The following is a 23,255-nucleotide window of genomic DNA, read 5'->3' as shown; positions in this document are numbered from 1 at the left end:
TTAGTTTGTTTTAGTTTAGGATTCTTGCTTATTATAAAAATGTTTTTGTTAAGAAACTTTAGTATTCTTTTACACTTCCTTATTCTCTCTTTACTTTTGTAATTCTTTCTCTTAGACTTTCTCTCTCTACTTAAGCTTATTTTCTCTCTCTACACTTTATACTTTGTTCTTTACTCAACTCTTTATTCCGATTACTTTGGTAACGATTTCTTTTTTCTTAACCTCAGTTATTTATTTTATTCCTTCGATCATGTCTTATTTTATTGCTTTGATTAGTTTAGATTTAATTATGTGCGAGTAGTTCTCTTTCTAGGGTTCATGGGGATCCATAAATAATATGAAGGGATAATTTATTGTTGTTAATTATCAATGCTAGATTAATTTCCTATTGATTAATTTAATACTCTGTAACTAGATTAGGCCTGATCTTTTATGCATGAGTTTGACAATATTGATTCAAGATTCGAGAGATGAGAATTGATGTTTAGGTCTAGTTTCAATAGGCAGGTTAATCTATAAATGGTTAAGTCGAGATTCGAGAGATGAGATTTAATACCGGTAGATTAATTATGTGATTGTAATACGTAGCGAAAGCCCTTTATAATATGGTTAATTGATGCATTGATGATTGATTATTATGTTTTACCCTAGAGTATTATTTATTGGTGAACCTATGCCCTAGGTCTTTAATTCATTGATTCCTCCTATTTTATTCTCCCTACTTATATTCTTCGTAGTATAATTTTTAATCACAACAAATTGTTACTTATAATTTAGATTGCTATTAATTAATTAGGAATAGAATTGAAAGACTAGTTTCCTTGTGGATTCGACCCTACTTCCATATCTACTTTAGTTAGAGGACTTAGGTAATTACTTTTGATTAGGTAATACGACTTTAGCCTGTCATACCCCAACCCATAATTGTCAATACTCTAGAAGTGCACGCTTTCCAGAGTTTTATTGCTCATCCATGTTTCACTTTACGTGATTACAATTTTAATTAATAGCCGACTCATTCAAGAAGACCATACATAACAATCATACATCAATTCACTTTTAATCTTATTTAGGACAATGGTGATTACATCGTAAGTTGACCTTTAATTCCATTAAACTTTCAAATTATTCAAATTGTTGAACATAGTCAACCCACCTAGCCATTTCGGCTTAATAATCCACCTTTACTCAACATACTAACAAGTCATGATTGAGTAATAAATAAATAAATAATAACCTTGTGGAATAATTAATAAATTCATTCCACTTAAACCATTCAATTTCAATCCTTTAATAATCCAAACATGGTTAATAAACCAATCCAATAAAAATATGCTTGTATCGACATTCCGTACAAACAATTAATCCAATATAATTCAACATGCTTGTATCCATAATTCCATACATACATAATTAATTCACCAAAACATGTCTCATAAACATAAGTACATGAATTAATTAAATGTATAACCAAACAATTTCCATCCAAGAGTTCCCTAAACATGAAACTAAGTTCATTTGTTTTGGTACCTAAACATGATACTACTTGCAACGAAGTAGACATGTACGTACCTCGTATAAACAATCCTTTGTGCCACTTTTAATCACTTAAAATTCTCCTAGGGAATAATCACTTTCATGAAAACAACCAAGAATTAATATTACTAACCCAAGTAATTTCCAACAATATAATATGATGAAAAACCTCTTAAAACTTCAATAAAAACATATATTTATGCTTAATTAACTTTAAACATAATTAATTTTATTAATCAAACTCAAGGATAAATTTTAAGCATAAAAAAACTTCGTTAAAAATCAAAAACTGCCTGACAAAACATATTTAGAGGCTGAATTTGGCCACGAGAGGGTGATGATCACTACCAAAGGTAATGAGTCTTTCTTAAAATATTGTTTCCACATGGAAAACACTGCTTTTTAATCAAAATCGGATGAGTTCAGAACCTGATCGGGATTAATATTAACGAACCGAAATCTAAAAATTAAAACACGAATTTACGTGTTCAAATTAATCTGGAATTAAGTTAAACTAATTAGTAGTTATAATCACCAAAATTTCAAAACATCATTACTATAAAAGCCCTAAATCAATTGTTCATAAAAACCCTAAAATCATGATTTTCAATAATTAAAAATCCTAGGTTATAAAATTTACAAAATCTGAAAATTATAACATTTATAAAATCTGAAATTATAAATTTTAATCATCAAAATACAATTTGATACTAATTAAATTGATTTCAAACAATAAAATCAAAACCCATAATCAATAATTATAATTACACAAATTAATAAAACAAAGGAGAAAGAAAATAAGACTAACGTTTTGAGTGGGGAAATTTTTGGGGATGTATGGGGTATTTATAGGAGAGAGGGTAGTAGGGTAAGTAAGGATATTGGGCCTCATAAAATTAATGGGTCAATTAAGAAAGTAAAGTGGGCTTGGTTTGTTTGTTGGACATAAATTATAGAAGGAAGGTTCATAAAAAGTTCTTTGTAATAAAATCGTTTATCAACCCCAAAAATAATTTGAAACTTTTGAAATTAAATCCGAAAAAAATACAAATAAATATTATGAATAAAATATAATTTCATTATTAATATATTTAAAAATACGGGGGATTACAGTGGTGGTTGACATGGTTGTGGTGGATAAACTATGTAGAAAGAAAATGGGGCTTTTAGTAAGGGCAAGGATGTCTCTTTGTTTGAAATGATGGTGGTTCGATAATTTTTTAATGGTGGTATTTAGCATTTTAAAAAAAAAATGTTTTTTATTTTTTATTTATTGTGTGTTTAGAAAACCAGAATGGTAGAACGGTAGATAGTAAAAATTAACCTTAGGATTCGGAGAGAAGTTATAAACAACTGAGTGATATCCCATTTTAGAATATGTGTAACATGCAATCGGACAACACCTTATTCTCCACCTTTAAGAGAGAGAATAAATTTTGATCTTCGTTGAACATTTGAAGATATGTGTTGACCGATGGTAAACAAAATCCTCCAAGTTTACTCTTTTGATTTTCTTCAACCTTTATACAATATGAATTTCAAAATAATTAGTAAACAATTAATGTATCATAAAATACATATTTTTTTTTTTAAAAAAAAACCCTCTAATAATTTACCATTTTAAAGGCAGATTCCAGCATAGATTCTGTCACAGTGGTTTTTTTCATGAAAGATTTCAAACTCATAATACGTAGTAATATGAATACAAATTTGAAATCTTTTCATTTTTGCCTTCAAGTCTTGTAATTTCGCATCATTAGCAGAACTCTTCAAATCCATAATTTGTGATTTGACTTTAAAAAACTTCATTTGCCACTCATAACTAACATAAACAATTAATAAAAAGAAAGAAACATTAGAAAAGTAATTTAGTTTTAATGCCATAAGAATTCAACAAATTACGGGACCATAATCTTATTTCAAAAAAGAATTGGAGTTGAGCTAGTCAAGAAAAACGCCTTACGAAATGAAGAAATGACTTTTTTTCACATAAATTTCTTTCTTTTTCTTTCTCATCAAAATTTCTTCTTCTTTTTGTCTTTTGGAAGACAAGAGTGAGCTACATGTATAAAATATAAAATATTAAATAATTAAGATCTAAAAACCTAAAATGTATAACAAGAGATTAGATAATATACGTACCAAATATGAAGGGCCTGCTTATCATCGATGTTTAGAGCTTTCCACAATACAAAAGATATTCTAGCATAAAGTATATTTTTTACTGTGGAAAGCTTTAGATATAGAATGTCTTTTCTACTGTGAAATACTATTAGTTAGATTGCAGAAATTCATAATAATATAAATGTGAATTTGCAATCTTTCCACTATTGTTGTCACATCTTGCGATTTGTGATATTTGTAAAAGTTGTTAGATAATTGTTTGTGTGATATTTGTATATTAGCAAATTACGTAAATGTGATATTTATAAATTAACAAATTTGTAATAATAAATATTTGAAAGTTTGATATCTAACAAGTATCACAATAACAAATATCAAATAACATATATATATATATATATATATATATATATATATATAAGATATGACAATAATATCCTAGAAATATGGAAATAATATCTAGACTAAATATTTATCAAATCAACTAAGTAATATTTCCTAAATATATCTTAACAAAATGTTAGCATCAAACATTTTGTTAACTTGATACTAACAAATTTGTAAATGTTATATATATATATATATATATATATATATATATATATATATATATATATATATATATATATATATATATATATATATATATATATATATATATATATATATATATATATATATATATATATATATATATATATATATATATATATATATATATATATATATATATATACATATATATATATATATATACATATATATATATATATATATAACTCGATTATTTTTTTTGCTTATTTTCTAGAAAGCAAAGTCCAAAAGGTTGATGGCAGTAGAGGGTAGTCAGGATACTACACCTTTCCCATCCAAAAGCCCTTCCACATTTTCCTTTTTTAAGAAATTAGCTTCGCCTGTTCCCTCGAGCCGAGCTTCTCCTTCCTTGAGCCAATCTCGTCCAAAATCATTCAATGCAAGTTTAGACTCCATCTATTTTCAAAAGATTTTGCCATTGGAACCCTTATTAAGCTTTACACATTTTGACTTACCTGAGTTGGTAAGTATAACTCATTATAAAACTTGATTTTTTTTTTTCATGCTTGTTATAATGTTTAATGGATTTTTTTAGGAGAAAAAAAATTTTGATAAAAACACTGAGCCATTGGTTTTGGTCGTAGGGCCACGAGGTTGTGGAAAATATGAATTCATAAAAGAATTTCTAAGTGACTTTGAGACAATGGATCAAAGTAATTTTTCTTTTATTATCTTTATTTTTCAATTCAATTAATTAGTATTTTAATAATTTGACTAATGTATGTTTGTAATGTTGTTAAATAGGTTTGAGCTCTATCAATAAAAGTGATATTGCCTTTACCATGATTAGAGTATAATTTTTATCTAATCTCTAACTAATGAATTTTAACTTGTTTTAAAATAATTTAATTTATGTTTGTTTGCTTTGATTTATTAGCATCAATCCAACTTTTCCATGTCGGAGATTATTGATAAAAAATTTGAGAAGGTGGATTCATTATTCAAAGCTCTACATTCATATTTAGAAGTGATCAAGCTTTCTAACCAGGTAAAATAACAATTGTTAACATTCCATTTTGTTAATTTAATATTAACAAATATTTCATTTGTTAACATCACATTCTCTTAATTTCTCTTAATTTGATACTAACAGAGTTTGTTTTATAAGCAGATGTTGACTAGAGCGACATTTATAGAGACAAGACTCAAAGTCTTCGAGAAAAAAGAAGATGATATACAAAAAGCCTTTAATTTTTTGGTAACAAAGACAAGTTTGTTGTCTTCATGGTGGATCAGTCCTTCCTTATAAAAAAAGAATTATATGGGAATACCTCTTTATTATCTATGGGTATGACTAATTTAAAGAGTAAGTATGAGTTACTTATTCAAGGTTATTTGTATGAGTTACTTATTCAAGAGTTGCTTGTAGGCCCCATACCAAACCAGTAACACCCTATAAGTAACCCCCGACCATAACCAGTAATACCCTACAAGTAATCCTTGACCAAAACCACCGTACAAGTATCCCGTTACTAAACCAGTAACACCCTACAAGTACCCATGACCAAACCAATCGCACCCTACAAGTACTCTATAATCTGCTCATACTACTATTGTTGTTTCTATTGCTGATTTTTTGACAAAGAATGTTCGATCGAAGATTCCACGAAGAAAACAAGCTCACATTCTCCGGTTCTTGTTGATTTCACTACTTCGAATGTTGTTGATGATCTTAAGCTTAATAAATCACAATTTTTACAACAATTTGACACCCAAATTCTACAATTTCGGGCTTTAATTGCATCAATTTGGCAAAAAGGAGAGAGAAAATGGTTGAGTACAGATATGCTTGTTGGTGATGTGTAGTCTGACTTGAAAAAGAAACTAAGAAAAGAGGAGAGAGAAAATGGGTGAAGTAGAGATATGGTTGTTGGTGATATGTGGTTTGGTTTGGAGAAGAAGTTAAGAAAAAGGTGAGAGATAAAGGAGAGAGAAGACTTATGTACTCCCTCCGTTTCTTGTTTCTTGCAACAAAGGGGGTGTGCACATTTCCCAAGTCAAAACTTTTAAGGGAGTAAAGCAAGTTTATAATCCCATGTGATTAAGCATTAAAAAGGAGGGAATTGAAAGGCACCACATTTTTTAAACCCTTTCACATGGGCTGGTTTTTGGGAGGGTGTACTTTTCCCTCCCAAAATTTCACTAAAATTTAAAATGTTCAAATTTTTCAGCCAAATGTTCCCTCCACTTACTTTTCACAAGCAAATGGGGGTATAAATTGTTTAAAACACCACCATAAAATTCTGTTTCATCAATACATCACCAAATTCTACTCCCATTTAATGAATACATATGAGCTTGAATTTTCAAAAGTTAGCACTAAGCTACACCTAATCCTACCATAATTACCCAACTCCTACAGTACCTAACCTAATTAGTGCTACATTAGGAGCAGCATCTTCACTTTGAATTCATCCAAAAGCTGGTTCAGTTCGAGTTGTCCAAAAAGTTGCATCATCCACTTCATCACCATCCCAAGACCTGGAAAAAAACAAGGTTAGTATCTGTCCATGGATTATGAAGAATTCTTTTCATTAGAACAGTTACTTGGTGAAGAAAATCAACCCTACTCAAGTGAATCATCACAGTCAAGTAATGACTCAGAGGATGAATATGCTGCAGAATGGACATATTCCCAAATCGTAAACAACCAGCAACAAACACATGGAGGAGAGAAGAGGAGAGACCTCACCATGGAACAAAAAAGGCAGATTGTAGATGCCATTCTGCTAAAAATGCAAGGGGGGGAACTGCCAAGAGGTTTTCTATCACAACTAGCAAAAAATTTGACATTCATAGATCAACAATGTCAAGGTTAAATGCTGACATTAAGAAGCAGATGGCACAGGGGAATGTCATTGATGTCAGGTCAAAGAAATTAGGCAGATAGGGCCAAAACCCAAAGAGTACTCTGATGAGTGGCTTCAATCTGTCCCTCTGTACAAGAGGACCACAGAGAGAAGCTATGCTGGAGCACTTAATGTTTCACATTCAACAATTCACAGATTAAGAAAGAAAGGAAGACTAATAACTCACACAAGCACAAATCACCCAACTTTAACATCCAATCACAAGGTGGTAAGAATGAAGTGGGTGTTAAGTCACATTAACCCCATACCAAGTAAAGGGAACCCAAAGTTTGTTGACATGCAAGACACAATTCATATTGATGAAAAAATGGTTCTATTTGAACCTAGAAACAAGAAAATTCTACCTGCTGCCAAAAGAAGAAGACCCCTACAGGTGTCAACAGTCAAAGAGGTTTAAGGTTAAGGCCATGTTCATGGCAATGATTGGGAAACCCTTGTATGCAAGAGATGAGACTCTTTTGCACGATGGAAAGTATGGTATCTTTCCATTTGTCAAAAAACAGATGGCAAAGAAAAAGAGTAAAAACAGAGAAGCTGATACAATGGAGACAAAGGCTGTGCAGAATGTCAACAAAGATGCAATCAGGGAAATGCTTATGGACCACGTCATCCCAGCAATACATCAATAGTGGCCAGAGGGTGTCCCCAAAAATGTGAAAATACAGTGGGATAATGCAAGACCTCATCAAGTGCCAAAAGATGAGGAATTTGTTGTTGCCTGCCATGCAAATGGGTTCAACATAGAAATGGTCTACCAACCAACACAGTCTCCTGACTTGAATGTGCTAGACCTAGGGCTTTTCAAAGTCATACAATCCCTCCAATATCAAGCATTCCCAACTACTTTGGATGACTTAATCAAAGAGGTCATCAATGCATACAATGCATTTGAAGCTAAGGCCAACAAGTACATATGGCTAAAACTACAATCAGTCATGATAAAGATACTAGAAAAGCAAGGGAACAAAAACTTCTCACCACCACATATGAAGAAGAAGAAGCTGGAAAGATTAAGGGTTTTACCCAAACATCTACATGTCCCAAAGGAGCTCATTGATGTAATCCCCCGTATTTTTAAATATTTTGTAAATGAAAATTTATTTTATTTATAATATTTATTTGTTATTTTTCATAATTTAATTTGAAAAGTTTCAAATTATTAATCTGGGTCGAAAATTATTTGAACAAATTATTTTATGCACCTTTATTCTACAATTTATGTCCAATCACACAAGCCTAACCCATTTGTTTACTTAATCAACCCATTATTTTTATGAGGCCCAATCTTTCTTTTTACCCTACAATAATTCTCTCCTATAAATATCCCATGAATCTCCAAAAAATTTCCCACACAAAAAGGTTAGTCTTATTTTCATCCTCCTTTGTTTCATTATTTTGCTTAATGTTAATTTAATTGTTTTGGGTTTTGATTTTAGTATAAAGATTATATTTTTAGTATCAAATTATATTTTAATGGTATAAAGATTATAAATTTCAGATTATATTTATGTTATAAATTTCATATTTTATGAATTATAAACCTAGGGTTTTAATTTATTGAAAATCATGATTTTAGGGTTTTTATGAACAATTGATTTAGGGCTTTTATAGTAATGATGTTTTGAAATTTTGGTGATTATAATTACTGATTAGTTTAACTTAATTCCAGATTATTTTGAACACATAGATTCGTGTTTTAATTTTTAGATTTTCGTTCGTTAATATTAATCCCGTTTTAATCCCGATCAGATTCTGAACTCATCCGATTTTGATGTAAAAGTAGTGTTTTTCATGTGGAAACAACGTTTTAAGAAAGACTCACTACCTTTGGTAGTGAGCACCACCCTCTCGTGGCCAAATTCAGCCTCTAAATATGATTTTCGGGCAGTTTTTGATTTTAACGAAGTTTTTTTATACTTAAAATATTATCCTTGAGTTTGATTAATAAAATTAATTATGTTTAAAGTTAATTAAGCATAAATATATGTTTTTACTGAAGTTTTAAGTGTTGAAAATAGTTTCTAAGTACTACTTTTGATGTTTTATAAAGAGGGTTTAATCACCCATTAAAAAGGGAGATTTTTAGGGGTTTTTATATAATTTTCAGATTTTTATTAGACTTTGAACTTGCTGTAATTTCATGTATAAGAGTGTATTTTAAGGTTTTTATGAAGAAAAATTTAAAGAACTATATATAAGCCTTTAATTTTAACTAAAGGGAAGGTTTTAAAGTGTTGTTTGATTTGGATTTTGAAGGTTTTAAAGTAAGTTAGTATTGCTGTAAATTTGATTGATTGGGTATTGATTGAGATGTTATTATTTGGCTTAGGAGAGGAGTTTATTGAAGGTGATTTCTAGTTAGTAAAGTGGCATACCAATTCGTTTGCTCAAGGTACGTACAAGTTACAAAACCTTGCTTTTAGGTGCATGTTTAAGGACGGATCGAGAACTTAGTATCATGTCTAGGGATGACTGGGTTAAATTGTTTGGTTATACATTGTGAATTTCCTTTCACGTGCACTATTCCTTATTGTAATTATTGGTTATGTTCTAATTATGCAAGGTGCGCTTAGAGGCAAAGGTATGTGATTGGTGAAATGACTTAATTATTACTCATTCATGATTTAATGAAATAGGATGAGTAAAGGAATGGTTCATGTCTTATAAGACAAGGTTAAGAGTTTGGGGTGTCTTATGCACTCAAGGTGTTTATACACCGAGGTAGTAAAGGAATAAATAATAAATGTTGCTTGCCACTAATAAATCAAGAATTGAAATTGAAAAGTTGCTTTACTTGATTGAATTAATATTGGATTGATTGTATTGTTATGCATATGAGTCATCACCAAGTCTAAACCTGTAAATCACGTAAAGTGCAAGATGGATGAGCAATAAAACTCTGGATTGGTGCACTTCTGGAGTAATGACAATCAGGGGTTGGGGTACATGGGGTATTAGCCGTGTACTTTTCTCGAGGCCGTCTGATCTACGAGTCTCTTATTTCAAATACTTTTTTTTATAAAACTAGGAGTTAGGTGAGATCTCATACTAACTACGGTCACGGACAAAGATGGGCTGTCAAGAACGTAGAGGAGGTAGGATGGGCAGTTGGTCAGATCTAGTATGGATCGTACATGGACAGTAGTTGGAGTCGGCGGCTCTCCTAGGGTTCCCTAATCTTGGATCCTGGGGAAGAGGATCAAGTTGGCCCTTGCGAACAACTTGATGCACTATCTCCCTTCAACCCTTTGAGCGAAATGCGGCAAAAGGAAGGAAAATCCATGGACCGACCCCATCGTCTCCACCCCGTAGGAACTACGAGATCACCCCAAGGACGCCTTCGGCATCCGCCCGTGGTCGTTGGATGTTTATTGATGTTTCCGAAAGGAGGCATGGGGTTTTTCTTTATTGATGTTCCAAATGGGACAAGGGTTGGACAACCTTGTCTATTGCTAAATCCAAAGAATAAATTGAAATGAGTTAGCTACTATTAGCTAGTGGAGTCTTAATAAATTAAATAATCGAGTCGTGTGTTGAGTTTGTGATCTAATTATGCGTATGATTGATTATTAGTAGCATGTTAAGTACTTCCTTATTTTACTTTGCAGCTTGTATGTACTCAGCTTTGCTGATTGCGTGCTTTTGTGTGTGTCCTTCTTTGGTCATGGCCTTCGCCTTCAAATGACCCTGTGACGATCCAATTTTTACACTTGTAATATTGGGGAGCAGAATAACCACAGGTTCTCTCACATGCAGCATTCATCAGGGTTGTGGGATCTTGAGTAGAGAGTTGGTTGCTTGTTTTCGCTTTTCTTGCAAGTTTGATTTTATTTAACTCGATTTCATTTGACACCATTTCTCTTGGTTTAAGTTTGTTTAAACACTGAATTTTAATTACTTACTTTTACTTTTGGGTTTTGAACAAGGGCCTTAAAGGTTCCAACTTGTAATACTTATTTTGGTTTAAATACTTTGCTTTGAGGTTTATTTAAAACTGTTTTGGTTTTCCGCTGCTAACTTCTGAGATAGCCTTAACGTTTGAACACGTGGCGGTAGCACACCAGTAATTCTCTTGGGTTTGTTCAGGTTATTTACAGGTTTCTCACAGGTTTTTAAGAGAGAATTATTGGGGTGTTACAATTGATGTGTTCATTTTATATATATATTTATCCCCGTCCCTTGGTCGTAATTAGTAGTGTTTTTGGCTCCTACGAGCCACTTTTATTACTAATTTGTGTTTTCCAGTGCTTTGGTAGTTTTGCTTGAGTCTTGTAGGAATTTGCGTACTTGGAGCATTTTCCCGGGTTTTTCGAGGAGCATCTACAAGTATTGAAAGACCGCGACCACGTTCGATAGCCCAAGACCGATTGGAGGTAGCAAATCGGTGACTAAGGGCTCAGTTTTGGAGATATGAGGCGTTTGGGCCAAGTTGGAGAGCCCAAGGAAGAGCCTCGAGGCCCAAGAAGCCTCGCCCGGACCACCAGAGCACCGCCCGAAGGCGCGCCCGGCCGGGCGGGGCGGAGCAACACCTTGAAGGGTCCCGCGCCCGGAGCACGCGCCCGACCGGGCGCGAGAAGACATCTGAGGCAAAGGAGGCGGGCCCGGTCGGGCGAGCCACTGCCCGGCCGGGCGCGAGAAAGCATTTGAAGAGAAAAAGGCGGGCCCGGTCGGGCGGCCCCTTGCCCGACCGGGCGCGTGTAGAATTAGGGAGCTTTGATTTCCGATTTGTTTTGTTTAGCGGAGATTGTCTTGCTTAGTATTACTGTGTTATTATTAGGCAAGATTAGGACTTCTTCTTCTTCATTATGATTACTCTAGTTTTTATTCTCTTCCTTCTCTCTACTCAACTTTCTCTCTCTAGACTTTTATTTTCTTTCTTGTTCCTCACTCTATTGTAATTTCGCCGTCTTGGTACGATTTCTCTCTTAATTAATCTCAGTATTTTATTCATCCTATTTTTTCTTTCATGTCTTGTTTAATTATTATGTTTTGCTTAGTTTTAATTATGTCTGAGTAGTCTTCCTTCTAGGGTTTATGGGGATCTAATAAATAATATGAAGAGGGTAATTTTATGATTGTTGATTATTAATGCTTAATTGATTTCCTATTGATTGTTTTAATGCTATGCAATTAGATTTGGCCAGGTTTAATTGTATGAGTTTAGCAATATTGATTCGAGATTCGAGAGATGAGAATTGATGTTTAGGCTTAGTTTCAATAGGCAGATTAATTTATAAATGGTTAGGTCGAGATTCGAGAGATGAGATTTAATACCGGTAAATTAATTCTGTGATTGTAATACGTAGCGAAAGCCCTTTATGATCTGATTAATTAATGCATTGATGATTGATTATTGTGTTTTACCCTGGAATATTGTTTATTAGTGAACCTATGCCCTAGGCTTTATTATTATTGATTTCTTCCTTAATTATTCTCTTTACTCATAATCTTCGTAGTATAATTTATAATCACAACAAATATTGGTTACTTTAATAATTTAGACTATATTAATTAATTAGGAGTAGAAAGACTAGTTTCCCTGTGGATTCGACCCTACTTCCCTATCTGCATAAGCTAGTGGACTTAGGTAGTTATTTTTGATTAGGTGATACGACTTTAGCCTGTCACTCATTCAACAAGCTTTGACATTTCTAGACACAATGTTCATCCCAACACCACATGCAACAGAGGAAGAAGCATACATGGAAGTTGATGCTGACTGAAGTGAAGACATCAAAAAAAGGGACCCAAACAATGCACAATGACTGCCACACATAACCTTCATAGTATTTTGAAAATTCTGGTAAGAAACTTCATGTTATAGTTACCCTTTCACCACCTTTTGTTCAAGTTAAATGTTTAATGCTTAGGTTATGCGTATTTTGATGAATAACATTGAAGACATGTAAGGCAGTCATGTAATATAGGGCCTCAGTATTTTGAAATGTAGTGTGAACTTTGCTATCTAAGATTACTCTATTGCATTATGAATGTTGGTGTATTATACACATAGCACTTATTACCATCAGTAAGGGTATGCATATATCAAAAAGCTGCTCAATGTTGTTACTTCAACACCAAGGCCATAAGACCATTGATGGAGCAACTCTATCACAGGCAACAACGATTCAAATGAGTCCCTTCATCATTTGGTTTGCACAAAAAGGCAGATGGGGACATGAAGAAGGGGGGACTAACTCACACACCAAACCTAAGGCAACTTATTATCCCTCAGAATACATGGCATACCCAACATATAAACATAGTGTTCTCTCATTACAATGTCATTGAGAACAAAGTAGGGACTCATAACACCATAAGGCAACATATTCCACAACAAACTAAATGCAAAATGATCATCATTCATCAACTACACATTCCCCTGACCATGTCAACCTTACATACTCCAACAGCAACTAAGATCCAACAACATCAAGTAAATGAAGCACAGCCTTAGGGCATTCTATCATAAACATCATCAAGATAGCATACAAAGCATACTATCAGCAACATCATCAACCTAGCATACATCGTCAATATCAACAACATAGCATACATCATCAACAGCAGCAAGATATCATGAAATCAAGAATATAGCATACAAAATATCAACCATAGCATCACTGTGACAGGGACTCAAACCATAACAATGATAGAGGGACTCAAACCACACAACACAGGCATTTTTATTAAAATAAAAAAACCCAATAAAAGTAAATAAAGGGAGAAGAAAGGTTATACGCTGCGAATTAGTTGCCAGCGAACCACTCAGGGTGGACATCCCTCAGAAAATCCATGTAGTCCTCATCAGCAAGCTGCTCCGGATCAACAGGCAAACCAGATCTGACCCTTTTCATCCCTGAGAGGGACCCCTTCTTCTGCTGCTTCTCAGAAACAGACTGAGCTCCATCAACCACAGCCTTAGATCGGGAAGCAGAACCACCAGATCCAGAAGCACCTCCCTTCCCTTTGTTACGGGACTCAGTCACAGCCCTTTTGGAAGACCCAGCACCTTTCCCCTTTCCAGATCCTTCACCTTCACTCTCCCCTTCCAGAATTATCACCTCAACATCATTTTTAGGGTTTTTTGAAACAAGATCTGTGTTAACCTCACTTTCATCGTCTGAGGATATGTACTCAGTAAGCTTAGCACCTCGGCGGCAGTGAAAGTACAATGGCCTCAACCTAGCGCGGCGCAGAGGTTTGATCTTCCTAGATCCCCTCTCACAGATGTATCTAGTGGTGCCTGGAGGAATATCATCAATGGGTTTTTGGTAGAGGGAAATATCGGTCGTTGGACAATTACCCTAAAACCAAACAATAATTCTACCTAAACTAACCTAAGACAAGTCTAGGGTAAGTAGAGGATCGTATCCACAGGGAATGGGTAAGTACACCGAGAGTATGAAACGGTTGCAATCTAGTTCGGTCACAAATTGGGGGTTTTGATTAGGTAACTACTATGGAGACAAACACTAGGGGGAAATGGGAATTGACCCCAACCAAACCAATGGATCAAAACAATAGGCAAGCATGAACACAAATTGGGTGATAGAGAGAGCACTCAATGTTGCCTTCTTTCGAAGCCACAACACTAAGCATTCCTAAGCCAAACTCAACTAACAAGATAGGCCAACCAAGTCTTAACGATGAGAAGTAGACTACTAACTCGGGTTTGTCTTTCGATCGGACCAAGAAAGCATTAAGGCACAAGCAATTGGGATTTCTCACCTAATTGTTGCAACTAATACTACCACATCATTCAAATAAGGAACCATAATCAAGAGGAATTTAGCATAATCATATAAGAAAAGGCTCACAATTAGACTCCATCTCTCAATGCAAGCATAGAAGTGAATACATGAGCAATAAGCGGCCATCCAATTACACATGCAATTAACCAATTCTTTAACAATCAATCATCAACCCAAAATGAACATGCAAGCACAAACATCAATCAACCCATGGCTTGGTTGGGTCTTCACCCAACCCCTAGCTAATTAACTACTCACTAAATATGGTGAGGGACATCAAAACAACAAGTTCTAATTCAAACATTAAATTAACAAGTTGAGAGGAGTAGTAGGAATAATGTAGATTGGACATGCAACAACAATTAAGCAAGATCAAGAGAGGAATTTAACAATTCAAAGTAAATAAAAACTGAAATTAAAGAGTAAGAGATGGAGGAAAAAGATTACTTAAAATGCTTCAAAGTTGAGAAATTGTTGAATTCAAGAGAACAATCTTCAATTAATCTACTACAATGATTGAGTTTGAGAAGATCTAAGCTAATTAATGAGGGTTGAGAAAAACTAAGGGCCTAAGAAAACTAAAGGGAAAGATGATCCAAAAATCTGAAGTCAAGCGTCCTATTTATATGCCCAAAAGTTACATCGTAAAATCCGTCAAAATCGAGCTTCAGAACAGGAGGAGCGCCCGCTCCAGTAAGTAGGAGCGCCCGCTCCCGGGCTCTCTACATGCCCTCTCCTCTTGCAGTCGATTGGGGCAGAATATAGAGGATCAGGGAGGAGCGCTCGCTCCTATTTAGGTGCACGCCCGCTCCTCTAAGTGCAGGGGGAGGCATATTGTGGCAGTTCAGGTAGGAGCGCCCGCTCCTTATAGGCTGCACGCCCGCTCCTGCTTTCCTTTGCTTCCAAAAGGCATTTCTTCATGCTTATGCTATTTAACCCATTTTTCATTGCACCTACAAACATGAGCACACACATAAAAAGGAACGGGGAAGCCAAAAGATGCAAATTAGCACAAAGGGATTGAAGTGGGGAAAGAGTACAAAATCGTGTTTAAAATGCCATGATAAGTGGACAAATAAAACACTTATCAGTTTTTCTGGTGGGAGATTTTCGTAGCAAAACAGTGAAGCGTCGGTGGTAGAAGAGGAACTCATTTTTTTTTTTTTTGGTTTTTTCACAGATCTGAAATCGCTGAAGGGGGAAATCAATGGAAGAGGAAGGAAACGACTAATGAGAGAAGATGAGTTAGGGTTCCGAAGGAACAGGAGAGAGAAAGAAAGATTGTTAAATAGAGAGGAGAGAGAGGAGAGAGAGAGGGGGGAGAGCAAATAGCCATGGAGTTAATGCATGTAGGTGAAGAACGCATTCAATGGAGTAGTTGGGAAGATGAACAGATGTGTTCATTAATCTGATGAATATAAAGAGGGGAGATTTAGGGGGGGTTGATTTTTTTGGTGGGAATCATTAATTCCTGATTAGATTTAACTAGGGTAATTGTATTTAGATTAGTAGAAATCAGCTTAGTAATCATGTTATAATAAGGGCACATATGTAAATTTACCTTTAAAAATTTACTAAAAGAGGAAAAAAAAAACTTGTTGCAAGAAATGTGAACCACCCAAATATGATAAATGTTGCAAGATATAAGAAACGGAGGGAGTATTTATTTTTTTTTAAAAAAAAATAAATAAATAAATTGTGGCTGGCCACATGGTGTGGCCTGCCCCATATAAAAATTTGTAAAATATTAATATAGTTATCCAATACTAACGTATAAAATAATAACACCACCTTAAAAATGAGTAGTGAGGGTAAGTCGTTTACTGTTGCTTATTTACCGTAAATTTCCTCTCTCAATTTTACACTCCATCTCTTCTCTGATTCTCTCAATTGAACTGCGCACTCTGAAACCTCCATTGAAGCAGCTTCTAAGGTATGCTGTTATTTTGTAACCATCGAATATCACTTCCACAATCTAGGGGGTTTATCGTTTGTTTATACTTCGAATTTGTTTAGTTAATTTAGGGTTCTGGATTATAATTATCAGCAATTGAGATGGAGATTTCAGAGTCCAATTTCATCACTTATTCCAACTCTCTAAACTTTGTTCAATTTTTAAGCATCATCTGCTATTATCATTGCGTTAGTCTGCAATTTCATCATTTTAGTAATTAATAATGCCTTCAATTTTCAATTTTCAATCACGTAATTTCTTTTGATTTTAGAATAATTAGCAAAATACTTTTTATTAGTTAAATCATTAACACCATTTATCATGAGGTCATTTCATGATCTGTTGTGAATATTGCTATTTTGGCTTTGATTGCATTCCTAGGATTTGATGTTTAATTGGGTTTTAAAATTATTTCAGTGACTTTATTAGGATGAATTGGCTTCATTTAGATTTTTTTAATTTTGGAATTTTTCCCGGCAATTGATTTTTGTGTACCAATGTACTAATGTAGGCATTAGGAGAAAATTATCTATGTTGTTGATCACTGAATTTTAAATTTCTACAAATAATTTTCACCGCGGAGTATGGAGTAAACTTTTTTTTTTTTGAGTTTCGTCTATAATCTTAATAAATTTCTCCCCAAATTTCTCAAAGAATCCTAACACCAATTTTACTATTTTTCAGTTGCAAATGACTTTAATGGTGGAAAAAGCTGTTCCCAGTGACCCAGTCCAACTCACGGCTACTAAAAACACCAGCAGCAAGAATAATGTAAGTTTTGTTAATGTAAATATAAGCTTCGACGTTAGAATTTTGTTATGCTATCATTATGATTTGGCAATGTCACATGTCCTGGTGCTATAAGGTATAGGCTTATATGAATTTCATGGTTACTGTATAAGAAGTGAATTATAGATTAATTCGTATTAGAATTTTTTTGCTACCATGATAGCATGCTCTGATTGGTTTGAATAGCTGTGAGTTATATAATTTCTGGTGCTTGGAGTTAAAGAAGGGTGATGATAGTTTTTTGTGTGGATGACTTTGGGAGTAGCAGTGCTTGTCACATATATGGCATTACACCAAACTTAATTGAAATTTTATCACATTGCTTGATGATATTAATGAAATAGTGTTGAAAGGGAGGGATAATGAAACAAAGTGAAAGTGGTTTTAGGTGCAGAATTAGAAAAATGAGAATTGAAAATAAGATTGATGTCAATATATTTATATTGTGTGCAAGCTTCAGGGGTATTGTTGCAGAACTTCCTAGAATGGACAGTCTAATTTGATGATTATAAATGACAAGTATTAAAAATTGAAATATTACGAAGTAAGTTAAATCATACGGAGTGATAATCAAATCAATAGAAGTCTAATTTATTTACACAGTGAATTAGGTAACATACATCCATTATGTATCTTAGATTTAGTGGTTTGCTTAATAATTAAGGTATGAGTGACTTAGGATCCTGTTATTAGATATCTTCGAATTGAGATTTATTTACAGATCAGTTTAGCTTCCAATCATTTTATAATATATTCTAAATTTTACTTGTTTGTTTCTTATGATAGTGTGAATTGGAGGTCCAATTAAAGGAGGCTTTTGGGTTCAAATGTAGTGCTGATTGATGATTTGTTGCCATAATGGCAAAAAAGCAGGTGAGGTCTCTTCACTTTTTCAATCTTCTATCTGATAGCCTTTCATTTTTCTGTAAATAAAAAATGTAAGTATTCTGGATTTATGTGTATATTGATATGGACCCAGAAAAAATGACAAGTTTGAAAATATTTTTTATAAAAGTTGTGTATCCTACTCAATGTCAGTGCCTTGAATTCAAACAAGAAGCAAACAGAGATACAAAAAACCTAAGCACTGATTTCTAATAATTTGTTGCTTGTAATAATGTTTGCTTGGACTTGGATTAGTTTCTTAACTTGCTTTTATTTATTTTTTTTCCCCTTGGATTTCTCATGAAGGAGACGGCTCCTTTAAAGCCAAAACAATCAATGACTGTATTCTTCCTGTACCTGATCAAGAGGCGAGCCTATTGAAAGGGCCATACTTTGCTTGAGGTAATTGAATTATGGCTCAAGATCTATTCGATATTCTCCCTTCATCTGGAGGTTAATATGTTAATGTCATTTGAACTTGTAATGTAACAACTAAAGTCGGAAGGAGATAATAATTTAATAGTGTAGTAGTAGTGTTTATATGCCAATGCCGAGTTTAATGTGGCATAGTATGTGATTGATAGGCATCAAAGATCAATGGTGAAGAGTGGACAAGCATGTCTGGAAAAGCAAAAAAAAAACCTTCTGCAAAGGTAAGCTTATGTTCTAAAAATTACATTGTTTAATCAATTTTATGATTATATTTCAAGCTTAATTTGTTATCTTATTATGTTTGGAGTATAATTGAATGCTAATTATGTGGTTTGGCCTAGTTTAAATTCCATAATAATAGTAGTTTTAATCTGAATTTTGGTTGGAATGTAATTCGGATTGATAACCTATGTGATTATATTTACAATAGAAAATTAGTATGATATGCTAATGACTTATAGGGAATATTGCTTCTTTATTGGCGAAATTTTTGCAATCAATTTTTATTAACTCAACATAATAACTTAGTGTGCATAATAAATTTAAAAAAAAGAAATTATATTAAATGTGCTCGAAAGTCAAACTGAGTATGAATATGAACATTTTGTGAGTTGGTTTAGTTTGAGTACTCTATAAATACAGCTAAAATCATGCTAACTAATTACACAACGTAGTTCTAGGAGAAGATCATGGGATTGCATGATTATGGGAATTACAAAGATTGTTGCCATGTTTAAGATTGCAGAATTATTCTCTTTTCAAATGCCTTTTATAAAATCTCTGGTCATATTTGCCATTACAACAAATAAATCCATTTTGTTAATGCTGCACAATCACCTATTGAAGCAGTCTGTTTCAAAGTCCTCCTCAACATGGTAACCCCGTAAAAAATATTTCACAGTTCTTTGTTTCTTCCCTTTCTAGCACAATTGTTATACGGACTTTGCTTGTTTACTGATGTTTGATTAGATGCGATTCTGCATAATGGTCCAATGGAAAAGTATGTATGTTGATTGTTTTCTTGATGTGTTTGTGGGCAGGAACCTTACTTTTCAGAAATGTCCTTTGCAGAAGTTATGGAGAGACTATACAAGGAAAAGCTGAAGCCATTGGAGACTGAGTATCACTTTTGTGACTTTGCGCTACCTCCTATGTTGGTAAACTCTAATACCTTGTAGTCAATTCTAAGCACGTATGCTTTGTTTAGTAGATGTTATCATCATAATTTATTTGATTTATTTTCTTTTGCTAGGATAGACTTGCATTTGCCTTTGACCCGCTTGTTATGGTGTTGGGAGAATCTTCAATCGGGAAAACTTCATTAATGAAACAACTGTTCGACTGTGATTATCCAGGTCTTCTACAAAGTATTTGCTTTCATGTATGTGCATTGAAATACTTCGATTCTGACTTCACTAAATGTTATTTTTCTGCTATACATCCAACAGGTTCCGAATATGGCCATACAGACAAGTTTTATTTTATCAAGGTATTATTGTCACTAGCATTTTTTTTAGTTGAGTCCAGGATCTAGATGCTATCATTGTTTGGCCCTTTCTCTTCTGCTAATTTACTTGGAATTTTCGGTTGTGTAATGAATAGTTGTGTCACAATTGGTTTTTACTTGTGTGAAAATCTGTGAAACAAATAAACAATGTGTTTTTTCTTGTTACTTTTTGGTTGTTAGTAACTTGGGTCATTTCATTTCACAGCATGGACTTTTTAATAAGAACGTGCCGGGGTCTGTGTTGGCTAGAAATTCAGATACATTGGATTCCCTTCAAATGTGTGGGTCGGATGTCTTATCATGTATGGAGGGTGCAATGCTGAAAAACAAGGTAACTATATATATAATACGGTGCCATTAAATATTTATTCACTGTGAATTTTCATCTTGCTAATTTTAGAGTTTGCATTGGTTGACATCAGGTGCTGGAGTATGCTTCTTTTGTGGACACACCTGCGATTCGTCGTCGTGGACATGTGATAACCACTCAATATAGAAAGATTATATTATGGTGTGCGCAAAAGTGTGACATGATTCTTCTCTTTTTCAATCTTCACAACCCTGAGATTTGTGCTGAATTCAAGTGGTTACTTTCATCACTACGTGGTCATGAGCACAAGTTCCGTATTGTTATATATAGGGTTGATGGCATGATTGCATGAATGCTGAGATGGTAAGATCTTGATTTGAAATTATAGGGTTGTACAAAGAGAGTTGCTTGTATATAAAATGTAGGTCATGTGATAAGGAGAGCGATAAAAAGAATACAATAAAGTTGCCAGTGAACTGGACTTATTATGGAGCTTTTAGAAAAGAAAAAGCCAACATTACACTTGCGGAGGGAGTGTAACTAATCGAGCAATGTACAAATTGCAGATGACCAAAGCATATGGTTCACTGATGTGGTCACTTGGGAAGGTTATAAATAGACCTGATGCTTGCCCTGCTTATATTGGGTAGGTCTTGTTTTATGATTGGTCTCAACTGTCTAGAGTAATCTACTTCATAGTCTGTATGTCTCTATATTGTACGTCTATCATCAGGCTGATTTCGGTTAATTTACATTCTTTTTGGCTTGGATATAATCTGCTTAATATTTACATAGTATTGGTGAATTTGTTGTTACTAATCATTTAATCAACGTCATTATACAATTCTGTTTTCTGCAGCTTCTCGGAGAAAGTAAAGAATGACTTTCTGAATGAACTGAAGAATTACAGAAAACCTGATATTCGTGAAAGAATAGTAAGTTTAATTTTGTAAAATCTTGCTTGTTCCCTCTTTTGTTGCAATTTCTTTTTTCATCTTGAGACTATTTGTACGGTTGTAATTATCCTATCAAATTATACAGATCATGGACTTTGCAAAACGTGCCAAAGATGCGAAGATTCATGCTTGTATTATGAGTCACCTGAAGAAAAAGATGCCTTTCAGCTGGAGGATTACAGATCAGTTTCAAATTTGTGATAATCTTGAAGATGACTTTGAGAAGGTTAATGCTTTTAATTTCCAAGTCAAAATCCTAATTTTGTTCTTTTGGTTTTTGGTTTTGTTTTCTCTACAATTCTATCTCCTCACATATCATCAACTTTGCGAAACAGGTCTCAAAGAAGTTTGGAATACCATTGGAAGATTTTCCTCGTGTGGATAAGTATAAAGAAGTCCTCAATCACAACTATGATTTTAACAAATTGAAGAGAATGAGGCCCAAACTGGAGCTGGTTAAAACAGTTGAGGACATGCTTGCCTATGATATTCCCTTGCTCCTTTGGTAATTGTTTATGGCGGTTTTTCCTGCACTACCAAATACAATGATTTGAGCAAAAGTTCTACAACATGATTCATTTTTTGTTTAGTTCTAATCTCCATTTCATTTTAATGATTTAACTTCGATGGTCTTAACTTGATTGCATAAACAGACCATACTGCAGTTTTTTAAATCTCATATACTACCTCTGCTTCGCATTACTCGCAATAAAGGAATATTTTATGTCTTACAAATAATACTCCTTTGTTTCGAGTATGCGAACTAGAGGTAGTAGCATTTTTTACATGGTGGCTTTTTTTTATTGCAACTTTTTTCTTTTAATACTTGGACCAGATTAGGCCCAAATCTCTACCCAAAGAAACCATGATGACTTGAGAATTAGATTTTGGCCCATTTTAACTTGGACCACTTTCCACAATTTTAACAAGGTTGAAGAGGAAAAAATGCAACAAGTAGTACAACTTTGAGAAACAAACGTGGTGAGATTCCCTTAACATAGAAATTCCCGAGGTTATGACCTTGATTTTTGGGCTATATTTATACCATAAGAAAACTGCTAAGTCGTACACTCGTACTAATACCTACCTTTAGTGTTTAATTACACTCATTGTCATCCCCACTACTCACTCATTTGTTTGTCCCCTAAAACTAACTCATTGAGTAGTGTTTGTGAAGCCAACCTTAATTTTTGAGATGCAAATTAATTATGACATATGCATACTTGACTTATTTTAGGCTCCAACCTCATATTTTTTGTTTATTTGATTTGTTATGATGTCATTATGTCACATGTAATGCCCTAAATTCAGGAGTTTGAGAATATGCATCCAAAATTTATTAACTCAAACCCCCAACAAACATCACCTTCTTCATTAAATGTCCAAATGATAGAACATGTAAAATTTGATTATGTATTCACTCTTGTATCATTAACATGAACTTACATCACCATGTTTTCAAACGTTGGAAGTTTGTCGTAATTTTCTTCAATGTAATTATATATTTACACGTATTATGGACAACATATTAACTCTGTCTTTCC

The 23,255-nt window shown here is 33.7% G+C and overlaps 1 protein-coding gene across 2 annotated transcripts; it reads left to right on the top strand.

Annotated features, from left to right (window-relative positions):
• The first annotated feature begins 16,693 nt into the window (after window positions 1-16,693).
• Window positions 16,694-22,404, top strand: LOC145618391 (EH domain-containing protein 1-like). 2 transcript variants are annotated; one of them, XM_081673163.1, is made up of 11 exons: window positions 16,694-16,811; window positions 17,517-17,603; window positions 18,408-18,494; window positions 18,813-18,908; window positions 19,091-19,159; window positions 19,979-20,095; window positions 20,191-20,293; window positions 20,387-20,427; window positions 20,651-20,776; window positions 20,868-21,118; window positions 21,322-21,370. In XM_081673163.1, the coding sequence occupies exons 5-10, from the start codon at window positions 19,124-19,126 to the stop codon at window positions 21,105-21,107; spliced, it is 663 nt and encodes a 220-aa protein (XP_081529289.1). In that variant the 5' UTR covers window positions 16,694-16,811; window positions 17,517-17,603; window positions 18,408-18,494; window positions 18,813-18,908; window positions 19,091-19,123; the 3' UTR covers window positions 21,108-21,118; window positions 21,322-21,370. The 2 variants fall into 2 exon arrangements, with proteins under 2 accessions (XP_081529289.1, XP_081529290.1); XM_081673164.1 differs by lacking the exons at window positions 16,694-16,811; window positions 17,517-17,603; window positions 18,408-18,494; ... (4 more) ...; window positions 20,387-20,427; window positions 20,651-20,776 and adding exons at window positions 21,615-21,690; window positions 21,797-21,937; window positions 22,047-22,404 and having other exon boundaries at window positions 21,045-21,118; window positions 21,322-21,401.
• Window positions 22,405-23,255: the final 851 nt, after the last annotated feature.

The sequence above is a fragment of the Chenopodium album genome, chromosome 26 (genome assembly GCF_948465745.1).
Source record: "Chenopodium album chromosome 26, dcCheAlbu1.1, whole genome shotgun sequence".
Classification (NCBI taxonomy): domain Eukaryota; kingdom Viridiplantae; phylum Streptophyta; class Magnoliopsida; order Caryophyllales; family Amaranthaceae; genus Chenopodium; species Chenopodium album.
This window is presented reverse-complemented; position numbering and strand designations above follow the sequence as displayed.